This window comes from Prionailurus viverrinus, chromosome B1 (assembly GCF_022837055.1).
Source record: "Prionailurus viverrinus isolate Anna chromosome B1, UM_Priviv_1.0, whole genome shotgun sequence".
NCBI classification, from domain to species: Eukaryota; Metazoa; Chordata; class Mammalia; order Carnivora; family Felidae; genus Prionailurus; species Prionailurus viverrinus.
The window spans coordinates 164,043,844-164,055,710 of record NC_062564.1 but is presented as its reverse complement, the minus strand read 5'-3'; the positions used below and the strand labels follow the sequence as shown (position 1 = coordinate 164,055,710).

The 11,867-nt window shown below is 52.3% G+C and overlaps 1 protein-coding gene across 1 annotated transcript; it reads left to right on the top strand.

Moving 5' to 3' along the window:
* The first annotated feature begins 2,915 nt into the window (after window positions 1-2,915).
* Window positions 2,916-7,836, top strand: RASL11B (RAS like family 11 member B). The gene is made up of 5 exons (XM_047857554.1): window positions 2,916-3,157; window positions 3,472-3,646; window positions 4,270-4,326; window positions 5,452-5,528; window positions 6,303-7,836. Exons 2-5 carry the CDS (start codon window positions 3,505-3,507, stop codon window positions 6,771-6,773), a joined length of 747 nt encoding a protein of 248 aa, XP_047713510.1. The 5' UTR covers window positions 2,916-3,157; window positions 3,472-3,504; the 3' UTR covers window positions 6,774-7,836.
* The last annotated feature ends 4,031 nt before the right edge of the window (window positions 7,837-11,867 follow it).

The window sequence follows — 11,867 nt, the reverse complement described above, 5'->3', positions numbered from 1 at the left end:
GTCTCTCATGTTCCCCACCTCCCATCCTCATCTCTTTTAGCTCAACCGGAACAAACAAACAAACAAACAAACAAACAAACAGAGAGAGAGCAGTTCAGACCACTTTGCTGCATTGTGTCACAGGAGACCATCTCACTGTGAACATCCTGGCTATTTTCTATGTTATTCATCCTTCTTAGACTTTGGCCCTGTCCCTTATATGATACGTGGTCTTAGAGGAATTTTTAATCTAAGACTCTGTTTTCTCATTTGGAAGCATGGGGCCTTACAGATGGCCGCAAATTCCTTCGCACTATTCCCATCTTAAGGTGGGATCTGTGTCTCTGCACCTTGACCAATGGAATATAGCAGAAGAGATCTGTTGCACAGGCCTTAAGAGACTGGCAGCTTCCTGGGGTGCCTGGATGGCTCAGCAGGTTAAGTGTCTGGTTTTGGCTCAGGTCATGATCCCCACCCCCCCACCCCCACCCCCCACCGGTTCAGGAGTTCGAGCCTCGCATCTGGCTCTGTGCTGACAGCTCAGAGCCTGGAGCCTGTTTGGGATTCTGTGTCTCCCTTTCTCTCTGCCCCTCCCCTGCTCATGCTGTGTCTCCCTCTCTCTCAAAAATAAATAAACATTAAAAAAAAAAAGAGAGAGAGAGACTGGCAACTTCCGCTTCCTGTCTTAGAATACTAAGGGAAGCTACCCGCCATGCTGTGGGGGAGCCCGAGCTAACCACAGAGAGAGGTCAGATGGTGAGAGAGACGCCAGCTCGTTCCAGCTGTCCCAGCCATTCCAGCTGAAACGCAGATGTGTGGATGAAGAAGCTATCTTGGACACCCAGCCCCGATGAGCCTTCAGATGACTCCAGCCAAAGCTGCCATCCAACTACACAACATGAGAGGCCCCAGGTGAGGACTGCCCAGCAGGGCACAGTCAGCCCACAGAACCGTGAGCCACTAAGGTCTGGTGTGGTTTACTAAGAGCAATACAGAACTGCAAGTGGAAGAAATGATCATATCTACCTCCTGGGACTGCTGTGAAGGTAAAGTGAGATTCTTATATGCTGAATCCCTAGTCTGCTGCCTGGAATAAAACAAGCTTTCAGTAAGTATCAATTCCCCTGCCCCTCCCCCTTCCTTTTTATCAGTTCTACCCATTTCCAAGAAGGGGTAACTCTCAGTGTCCTTATGTGAAGCAAGCAGGGCGGAGGTGGGCGATTTGCTAGGCGTTTTTTGTTTTTTTTTTATTTGAAGAGCTCCCTTTTCTTTTTCTAACTTTGTCTTGTGTCTTTCTTTTCTGTGTTCTTTAAAGCACAGCCAGATCATTTAGACCTAAAATAAGAATACCAAATCCAGCCTTTTGTGTGTGTGATTTTTCAGACAGAAAAATCATAGGTTTAGTACAGGCTCGTGGTCATGAAAATCAAGCTCCAGAAGCGAAAATGATCCAAAGCAAAATTCCCCTGACAATTTTTGTCATGTCTGTGTATGAGTGTGCGTGTGTGTGCAAAAAGCAGTTAAAAACTTGATGCAATTATTTAACGATGTATAAGCATCATAGAATTACAGGCTTCTTCGGGGGAGCGGTTAAAAAGTACATGATTCCCTGTAATTATAGTCTTGCTATGTTTGCTTTTATAGAAAACAAAATTCAAGTTTGATTTAAACCGCGCAAAAAGACCTCATGCATATCGGAAATGCTCTTTTTCCTTCCAACTCAAATGGCAAATTAATTTCATTCTTGTGATCTTCCTAGAAGTCAACCTTTTATCATGTTTATTGCCAAGGTTTTGTGTCTTGGTAAAGCTTCCCCTCCTCTACTTGCTACCAAGGCAGTTTGAGATTACCCCCTCTATCTCCCCGACGAATTCCCACAAACACCTAAATGGAAAGGCAAGAGGGTTTATCTCAGAGTCTGAGCTGGGTCAGTTTAATGAACTCTGTCAAATACCTGGTCAGTTAAGTTCAGGGCATGCGGGGCAATCAAACTAGATGCCTGACACATATGGATAAAGGAATGGGTTTATTTTACTTTTTGTATTTAAATCTTTAGTGGAGGCCTGGACACAAAGCCACACCGTTGGCTGCCATATGCCCCCAGGATAAAAGCCTCTGGAACAGCTGGGGGCCCACAAGGTTAGAACGGTGGGGAGGAGAGCCGTTAGCCGAGAGAGGGAGAGGGAGTGTTCGGTGACATTCTGCAGTCAGTTCCAGCTACAGAATGTCGCCCGGATGGGGCCTGCCACTGAAGACTTCCCCTAAAAAGAACGCAAGGGGCTTGAGCTTGGGATTTAATGAGTGCCAGCCCACGTCTTCCTTGGCATCAAGTCAGTTAACCAAGAGTCTTGCCTTTTCTTATAACCGCAAACTAAGGGCTGCGGACCCTTTCCGGGTTCTGTCTCCCAACCCAGTCGGTATCCAGAGACAGCTGGGGTTACTGTTTCCTTTCCATTTCACAGCTCTCTGAGGAGGTGTGACTGTGTGTGAAGCGCTAGAAAGCTTGTTCTATAATTACCTTCTGATTTGCCTCTGAGTGCGCAGTACACCCACCCGACCGGCTGTGTGTTCACGCGCTGCGTGTGTTCACGACCCTGCGCGCTGGGGTCGGAGAACGTGGGTCTACAACAAAATGGGTGACATGACTTTGTCCCAGTGGTAAATGTCACATCTCAGGGGAGTGGATACGGGGTCTTTGTAACTAATTGCCATCACAGCCAAATCTTCGATCCGGACGCGCTCAAGTCAGTGCAACCACGCCTCAAACTAAGGAGACTGCACGGGGCCAGGCAGCAGGACGCGCGCTTTCCGACCCGAAGCGCTCACACCCCCGAGGCCCTGGCCAGCACGTTCCCCTCCGCGCGTGGGCGTGCAGGCCGGAGGCCCCGCAGCGTGCTTCGAGAAGCAGGCGCACGGGATGGGGACCCGGGGGGGGGGGGCCCTGCCCAGGATCTGCTCTTGGAGGGCCCTGCTCGCCGCCGCCGCCGCCGCATCCCCCGCGCCCGCCCGGAGGCCCAGCCCCGTCCGGTTCCCGGAACCCGAGGCGCCCCCAACCACGCAGCCACAGCATCGGCCGCGTGCCCGCTCAGCGGGACCCCGGTCGGCACCGGCGCTGCCTTCCTCCGCGCCCGCCACTGGTTGCGCCTTCGGCTCGCGCCCACACGTTGCCCAGTCTCAGGTTCGCAGCCCCATTTTCCGCACGCCTCACGGGGCCCCACACCGGCTCCCGGCGCCCCTAGAGGCGCGGGGCGCGCTGAGCGGCGCCGGGGGCGGAGCCTCGCGGGGGCGCCCCGCGATTGGCCGCGGGAGGCAGAGGGCGGGGCGAGCCCCGGAGAAAACAGCGCGCGCGCAGCCCGGAGGCCGTCCCAGTCCCGATCTGGAGCTAGTCCGAGCAGCTGCGCGGCTGCGCTTTGGTGCCTTTATTCCGCGGACCCCTCGGGCAGGGTCCTCCCACCGGCTCCAGCGCAGCACACGCGTCCTCCCGCCCCGCAGGTGCCGCGTGGTGCAGCCCCGGCCGGAGCGGCGATGCGCCTCATTCAGAACATGTGCACCATCGCCGAGTATCCCGCCCCGGGCAGCGCCGCCGCCGCCGACTGCTGCCTGGGGGCGGCGGGCCGCCGCCTGGTCAAGATCGCGGTGGTGGGGGCCAGTGGTGTGGGCAAGACCGGTGAGTCTTCGTGCTCGGCAGTCCCGGGGGCTGGAGGGGGCGGCCCCCTAGGAGTTGCGTGTGACCGAGGCGTGGGGGAGAGGTGGGAGCTGCAGCTGACCGCCCGTCCCCTCCTCCTGATCCGCTGCCCCTCCGGAAGGACCTGAGCCAGCCTTGCCTCCAACTCCCTTCTTGGACAGATGAGGGAAACGGGGATCCTGAATGGCCAGGCCACCTTCTGGGCACCACCGGCGCAACTGGGATTAGAACTTTGGGGGTTTTGAGCCTCTGGCAGTGCCTGGAACTGAAAGGGAACTTAGTGAACGGAAGCCCTCCTGGAGGACTTTAAGGTTGGGAAAGACATTCGTCTCTTGGAAGGCTTAGGTGTGGCTCAGGCGGGCTCAGAGGAGGCGGGTGGGCCAAATGACCCTTCCAGCTGGACAGAGCCATAATTCATGATGCCTTCTAGCCCCTCTCCGTTGTGTCTGGAAGAAGGGTCGAGGAGCTGCAGGGTAGGAATTTCACTTGGTGGCCGTCCGGCTTGCTTTCTCTGGGAGAGCTGTTTCCCGGGCTGGGGGTGGGGTGGAGACCAATGTAACTTCTCATGCCAGAGTGAACTCTCCTTTTTCTCTTCTGCCCTGCAGCTCTGGTGGTCCGCTTCCTCACCAAACGATTCATTGGTGACTACGAAAGGAACGCAGGTGAGCAGATGCAAAATTTGGGGAGAGCCCTCTCAGCTTGCACAGTACTGCAGGGTCTCCCAGGCAGGCTCCTTCACAGTGACAGTCTGGGCGACAGGATCCTGCCACTTCCAATTTTGCTTGCCCCCTCCCGTGCTCCCCCCCCTCCCATAACTGCCATCTGGCTTCATTCCATTCCAAGCCCATTCATCATTTTATCAAGTGCCTGAAAGTATTCTCCTTGGTATGTTTTAACTATAGGGACCCCAGTTGGAAGCACCCTTTGTACTCAAGAGCCTCCCCCTTCAAAACACTCCTGCAAAAGTCATAAAAAAAAAAAAAAAAAGATGGCCAACTCCTCCCCCCACCCCTCTCCCTCTCTGTTGGCTGCCTTTCAGAGGTGACCTTTTAAAGCAAAGGCCAAAGGAAAGCAGTTGTAAACCTAAAGTTCTTTTTTCTCAACAAAGAAAAAATAACTGGATGGTAGAATTTGAGGAGGAGGGCTCCCGAATAAATGAGAAGACACTATTTCAATGTCTCTGATTAAGGATGGCCACTGGGGAGGCTTAAGGGCTTTCTACCTATGCTCTGTTAGCAAATTGCTTAAATCCTTAGACCATATTTAGTACCTAAGGGGATTATTCGAACTGTGCTGCATAAACCATCCCAAGATAAGGCATTGCAGCCTTCTGCTTTGATGTAGATTTGGCTACCATCATGTCACGTTTTTTATTCCAACTGATAATGTTGGCTGTGCATTTACGAACAATATTTGCCTACCAAGCTATTGTACTTAATGATTAAATTTACATCAAAGAGTAGTGAAGTACTAAAACAAAAACAAATGCCATGCATGCTGAACAAGAAGATTTACTTCAAGGAAATACTTTAGATATGGAAGAAATTGGACAAATCAGTTTCCAAAATCCTGCAAACCTTGCCTTGGATTTAATAAAGCCACAAATCTGGGGCTAACATTGCAGTTAAAAAAAAAAATAACTGAGATGAGCTCATTAAGTAGAATAAACTATAGCTTATTTTTGTGCATTGGTTCAAGTTATATTGTCTTTTCTATTTAAAAAATCCCACCATGTTTTAAAAGTTGTACAAGAAGGAAAAACTTTTTTTTTTTTTTTTCCTTTACAGGTAATCTCTATACCAGACAAGTCCAAATAGAAGGTGAAACCCTGGCTATTCAGGTTCAAGACACGCCAGGTATTCAGGTAAGAAGCTCTGAGGTTCGGGACTAAGTCAGGCTGTGGGATTGTTCAGTTCTCAGGATGCCTCATGCTAAAGAGGAGAGAAATTTGGGGGAGTCCCATCTAGGCCTTTCCATGTTGCTTGTCACTTCCGTGTTATTTGGCCGTTGGTCAGTCTTTGCCTGGCTTAATTTGGGAGATTTGGCTCCGGGGCACAGATCTTCTCTTAGGCGGATTCTGTCTGGGAGGAAAGACCAAACCACGCTTGGAATTGGCAAAGTTTCCTTGCTGTGCTTAAAAAGAGTGGTTTTTACATGTGTGTATTTGGTATTAAAAATCAAACATTTAGGTGTAGTCTGCAAAGGCTTGGGATCACTTTTATATTGTGGAAAGTTACTCTATAGACAAAAGAGCCATGCTGGTGTATGTGTGTGTTTTTTTCCCTCTTGAACTGGGCAGTTCTCCAGGTTTAAATGCTTCCAGCTCCTATCTTTACTTCCCCAGACTTACTGTCTAGCCAGTTAATTTCCCATTTTGTGCAACTACAAAGTCTCTCTGCACGGAGTTCTCTGCAGGTCAATTTTCCACTCGAGTGTGGTGAGCTGCACTGTTATTTATTCCAACCGTGTGCAGCTGGATCAACATATTGTCAAGAAAGCCGGGCTGTGTGCGGATATAACTTGTTGATGGCCTGCAGCCTGGCGTTACCGTCGAGGGCACTTTTGAACCCGCTGCCCAGCCAAGCCAGGGCTCTTTCCGGCCCTCACCGTTCGCCTTGCCGTCACCCCTGTCTTTCAGGTCCACGAGAACGGCCTGAGCTGCAGCGAGCAGCTGAATCGGTGCATTCGCTGGGCAGATGCCGTGGTGATCGTGTTCTCCGTCACTGACTACAAGAGCTATGAACTCATCGGCCAGCTCCACCAGCACGTGCAGCAGCTACACCTGGGCGCCCGGCTGCCCGTGGTGGTCGTGGCCAACAAAGCTGACCTGCTGCACATCAAGCAGGTCGACCCTCAGCTCGGACTGCAGCTGGCCAGCGTGCTGGGCTGCTCGTTCTATGAAGTGTCGGTCAGCGAAAATTACAACGACGTCTACAACGCTTTCCACGTCCTGTGCAAGGAAGTGAGTCACAAACAGCAGCCCAGCAGCACACCAGAGAAGCGGAGAACCTCCCTCATTCCCAGGCCCAAGTCCCCCAACATGCAGGACCTGAAGAGGAGGTTCAAGCAAGCCCTGTCTGCCAAAGTGAGGACTGTCACCTCCGTCTGAAGCAGGGACACTGGGGGGGGTTTGGTCTTCCCAGGAAGAGGGCCTGAGGTTCTTGCAGCACAGGAATGATGGGTGCTGGCAGTCATTCACGGTTCCAGCAGGAGCCGGAGCAGAGCAGCCAGGAGGGTCTGTGGGACTGCTACAGAAACTTCCGTTCTGAGCCGGGGAGGGGGGGGACAGGATTGATGAGGCTGGAATGAGCCCACTGAGCCACTCTGAGTATGTGAAATGTGCTCCACGTCTTTTCCTTTGGAGTGGGGAGGGCGGCATAACCGCTTTGGATTTTGTTCCTGACCTTGTAAATGACGGTCAGTTGTAGTTTCCGCAACTATATGGATGTGGTTGATGGTGGGAACGAGAGAACAGCTTAACCACTCCCAGCCTTTCCATGTTTTCTCTCTTCTTTCTTTTTTCCCTTTTCTCCCTCCCCCCCCCCCACCCCCCCAAGAGGAAGGACTGCTTTTTCCTCTTACGAGTCTGATTCGCGTCTCTGGGACACTGTTCCTTACAGAATGCCTTTCTAACCTGAAGGACACCCGAGATTTCTTCTTTAAAGAACAAGGAGGAAAATACTACCCCCACCCCCAATAAAGGGTGGGGTTTATGGGCCAGATGTTATGTATATGGACGGACATCTGGAAGCTTATATGGCTTGCAGGAAGGGCTGCTTCCTCCGGACACAGGAGGAGTATGTTCAGTTGAGCATGTGTTAAAGGGTTGAGAACTCAAACTCTTCAGCCCCAGACTTTGAGTAATTGTGAGACTGTATAATTTTTTTTTTTTTTTTTTTAGCTGTTGCATCAGGTACAGGAAAAAAAAAAAAACCGTGTTCATTGATTTTGATGTGATTTGTGTAAATGGCACACAGCAATGACGTTGGGTCGTTTCCTAGGCCTGGCCGAGTGTGGCTTAAGTACGGAAGACACTGTCTTACAGCGAGTGCACGGATACAGGGGCGACCGCCAAATCCCGTACACAGACGCACTTTAAGAAGCCACTCATGCTTTGGCTTAAACTGTAATTAATTTATTTTATGTACAATAAATCTCATTTTAAAAGCGTAGACCTCTGGCTTGGTCTCCATTGAAATGGTCACTCTCTGTCCTTCAGACAAAGTGTCCCTCAGTGACTTGTCCTTTCTGGGCACTTTGAGTGAGGCGTTACGGCCTCCTAGGGTTACCTCTTGGTTTCACAGCCAACCGACGAGATGCCTTCTCTTCACCCCCTTTTACAGAGGAGGAAACGGGCTTACAGACCAGCTAACCAACTTGTCAAAGGCGCCACCCAGCCTGGGAGCGCTGGAAGTGTTTTTTGCCGCTTTCTAGTCAAGAGTAGCGTGTCTCCTATTCATTTCCTTCACGACCCTCCAGGTAAAGCGAAGACAAGCGTCCAGCTCTGTGTCTTAGGCTGTTAGGACAGCTCGGCGAAGCCTCGAAGACAACACGCTTCTGTACAAGATAACGGCTTCTCTCTAGACTCGTGGCTTATTTGGCAAACTCCTTGGGGTATGGTGCTTTCAAAAAGTGTGCTTTGTTCCCATTGTAGAAGCTCGGAGCTGTCGATCTGGGGCTGGTCAAGAGCCCTTCCTGCGTCTGCTGCTGCCACAAACAGTAGGTGCCGAAACCTCCGGGCTTCTCTCCCCTGCCTCCATCTGGGACTGGGAGACCTTTCATGCAGGCCACGTTGAGTTGCCATCTTTACGGGCCCGTAACAACACCTCTGAGGAGGGCCTTCACGTACATGACCTCATTGAATCCTCAGGGTACCCCTGTGCGGAGGGAGGGGAGGAAATACCACCATTTACAGGTGAGGAAAACGGGCTCTGAGTTTTGAGCGATGTCCGCATGGTGGCACAAAGGACAGGAGTCAACGTCTTCTGAATGTATGCCATGTTCTTATTTCTTCATAATGTTTCATGCACAGGGCACTGCTTGGCCATGAGACCAAGGCAAGCAGTCAAAATGGCCGGCTATTGAGGGCCTACTGCGTTATGGTGCCAGACTTCCAAATCTCTTTTCCCACAGGGTAGATATCCTGCCTGCTCTTGACAGGGCTTCTGGTGACACCCCAAACCTGCCTGATATGGAGGGCAGTTGTCCACACTTACCCATAACCTAACCTCTGAGAAGGTGATGGGTGTGGGGGGGCAGGGCGAGGAATGGTATTCGTGTGAGATTCTAAAAACGCCTCAGTTCAAAGGCACTGACAATCACCTCCAAGGGCTTTCTGCTTGCTTTTGGTTTCATTCGTTTTCTGTGGTTCTATTAACAATGTCCAGTGACCAAGAGGTTAAACTTTATATACCTAGCAGAGGTCCTCTACCCATGTTCTGGAATTAACGAAGACACAGAGTTTTCCTGGGGGCTTTATCTCGGAAAGGTGCTGAGTAGCGCTGCCCCGCCATCCATTTACGGGCACACCGTTTCCTTCCCCACCCCCGTCCATCTGATCTCCGAGCCTGCAGACGTCTGGGCCGTCCTCTCCTCCCTGTGAGCTTCACGTCCTGACCTCCTGGCACTTCATGGTTGCCCCTCACTTTCCCACTATGCTGGACTCCGTCGCTCTTTACCTCGGAAGTTAGGGTGGGAAGGGGGTCTCAGAACTGCCCTCCATCCAGGGGGATGAAGTGTCTGTGAGAGAGACCCTGCTGGGAAACCTCCCAGGTCCCAGTTCTGCGCAGTGTCTCAGGCTAACTTAAATATTTATAGTTCTGGAAGGAACACACCATATTTTCTTCTCACGAATTTAGCTTCATGTTTGAAGCACCTTTGCGCATCTCTTTCATTATTAGTGTTTCTTAATCCCTCTGTGTTGGTGGTAACATTTCTGAACTGCAACCATATGGCCCTGAGAAACCGCGTCTCCCACCTAGGACGGGGACCGCCTCCTTGGCCACCAGGGGAAGGAAAGGGAGGGATCGGTGGTGGTTGGGGGGTGATGGAGAAAGGAAGGGAATTAAAATTCATTGAGCATTTGTAATGTGCCCGATTATAAATGCTCTCCTTTCATCTTTTGAAGAGTCCCCTGAGGAAGGTAATACTAGCACTCCCATCTTAAAGATGGGGAAACTGAGGCTCAGGGTACATCACCTGCTTGGGCCACACAAGTAGTAACAATGAATGTTTCTGTTTATTGAAACCTGCGTCAGGCTGTAGCGGGTATGGGAAATAATGTTCCCCACACCAACCCCACAGACGACTTTTAGTCCTTTCTACAGGTAGGCGGAAGGGAGGCGCCGAAGAATGAAGGAGCTGGTCCAGCTCCTAAGGAGCGGATTCAGGACTCCCCCGCCCCCCACGCCCGTCTGGAGCCACAGCCCAGCCCCTGGGCAGCCGGCCCCAGCTTCCCCGCTCCCCTCCTCCAAGCAAAGTGCCCCCGGGGTGCTCTCCTCTTCTTTGGCGGACCCTGGTCCTCCCTGCCCGGGCCCACTTTCCTCCATCCCCCTGTGGCAGCCTTGGGTTTGGGGCTCCTCCCCGGCCCCAGGTCCCCTGGCCGGCCACATCTGCTGTGGCCATCGGCCTGGCTCACTGGCCTCCAGTCCCCGCTCGGTAATAAAGACGCAGGCAGGGGCTTAGGGGGGGGGAAGCGGGCAGCACCGCCCACAGCCCGTCAGCCTCAAGACCGACCGGATCCGGGCCTGTCTTGCTGTCTGGCTTTCCAGTTTCCTCCCCGCCGCAAATCAAAACCATTCGGACGGAGCGCTCTGCGGCCCGCCGGCTGCGTGGTGTGCCGGGTGGGAGAACCTTCCTGCCTTCCCCGGGGCTCCTGCCAGCCCCCAGCCTGCTTGGAAGGTGGGCGTGCCCACGGGGCGCCCCTCGTTCTGGAGACACGGGCCACTTGGACATTCCGTTTTACACCCCGAGGGAGAAAACAAAGGCGTTTTCCGAAAAGGCTTGTGGGCAGATCCGTCACAGGAGAGCAGTTGGGTAACTCTTGGTCCTGCCCCTGCAGGGGTGGGGTGTGGGGGATTGCCCCGCAGAGTCTCTGCCGGTAAGTTAACACAGGCCCTCAGGGGATGGCCAAGACGGAATCATAGGGCTTTATTTATTACAGTAACTGCACTAGGAGACCTGATGTTTTCTGCACTCTCTTTAGAAGTTTCCGGGAAGTTCTTACTGTCCTCCTTACTTCCCTAACTTGGTGTGAAGAGAACAGGATTAGGGTTGTTACTGACTGTGGCAAGATCCCAGCCACCCCCTCTCCCTTCTCAAATACGCTCCATCATCTGGTTTTGTCTTTTTTTTTTTTAATTTTTTTTAAACGTTTATTTTATTTTTGAGACAGAGAGAGACAGAGCATGAACGGGGGAGGGGCAGAGAGAGAGGGAGACACAAAATGGGAAACAGGGAGCCATCAGCCCAGAGCCCGACGCGGGGCTCGAACTCACGGACCGTGAGATCGTGACCTGAGCTGAAGTCGGATGCTTAACCGACTGAGCCACCCAGGCGCCCCTGGTTTTGTCTTTTAACATTCCTTTTGAGAGAGAGACCGAGGAGTTTTTTAATGTGTCTTAAGGAGGGATGGCAGACATTTATAATACTGGAGTATTTGTTACTGAAATTCTGGTTCTGCTAACCAAGCTAAAATAAACAAGAGTGGTCTTGAGGGGAGCTTGACGGAATTCTTTGTTACTGGGATAACACTGGAATGGAAGGGCCCTGGTGTAAACAGAGCCGTTTCCATAGCCCTGGCCCTCTGGGGACAACCTTTGGCGGACACGGCCCCCGGGGTGCTTCCAAACGCTCGGCGAGCCCGTGCTGTTTGCCGCAAAGCGGACTCCAGACGGAAGGTTCACCAAGGCAGACGTCAATTGCTACACAGTATTTACACCTCTATCAACTGTGTTTGGAGAGAGTGGCCTGTGAGGTCCTTGGCAGAAGGGCCGCATCTGTGTGTGCTCGTTTTGTCCCCGCCAGCCAGAGTTCAGGTGGCAACACTCAGACCCAGGCCCGAGAGAGAAGAAACCAGCACAACAGCCCGGCCGTCTTGTAAGCCACCTTCAGGCAGCCCAGATCCCTTTAGAATTGGCACATTGGCATGTGGTTGAATCGGGTGTCAGCCTCAAGGAGGTCAAGCTCAGAATCCACCCAGACT

Excerpts from the sequence above, each read along its gene's own strand:
- RASL11B (XM_047857554.1), top strand. The coding sequence starts at position 3,505 with ATGCGCCTCATTCAGAACATGTGCACCATCGCCGAGTATCCCGCCCCG. Across the intron at positions 3,647-4,269 it reads CAGTGGTGTGGGCAAGACCG|CTCTGGTGGTCCGCTTCCTC; the intron begins GTGAGTCTTCGT and ends TCTGCCCTGCAG. Across the intron at positions 4,327-5,451 it reads TGACTACGAAAGGAACGCAG|GTAATCTCTATACCAGACAA; the intron begins GTGAGCAGATGC and ends TTTCCTTTACAG.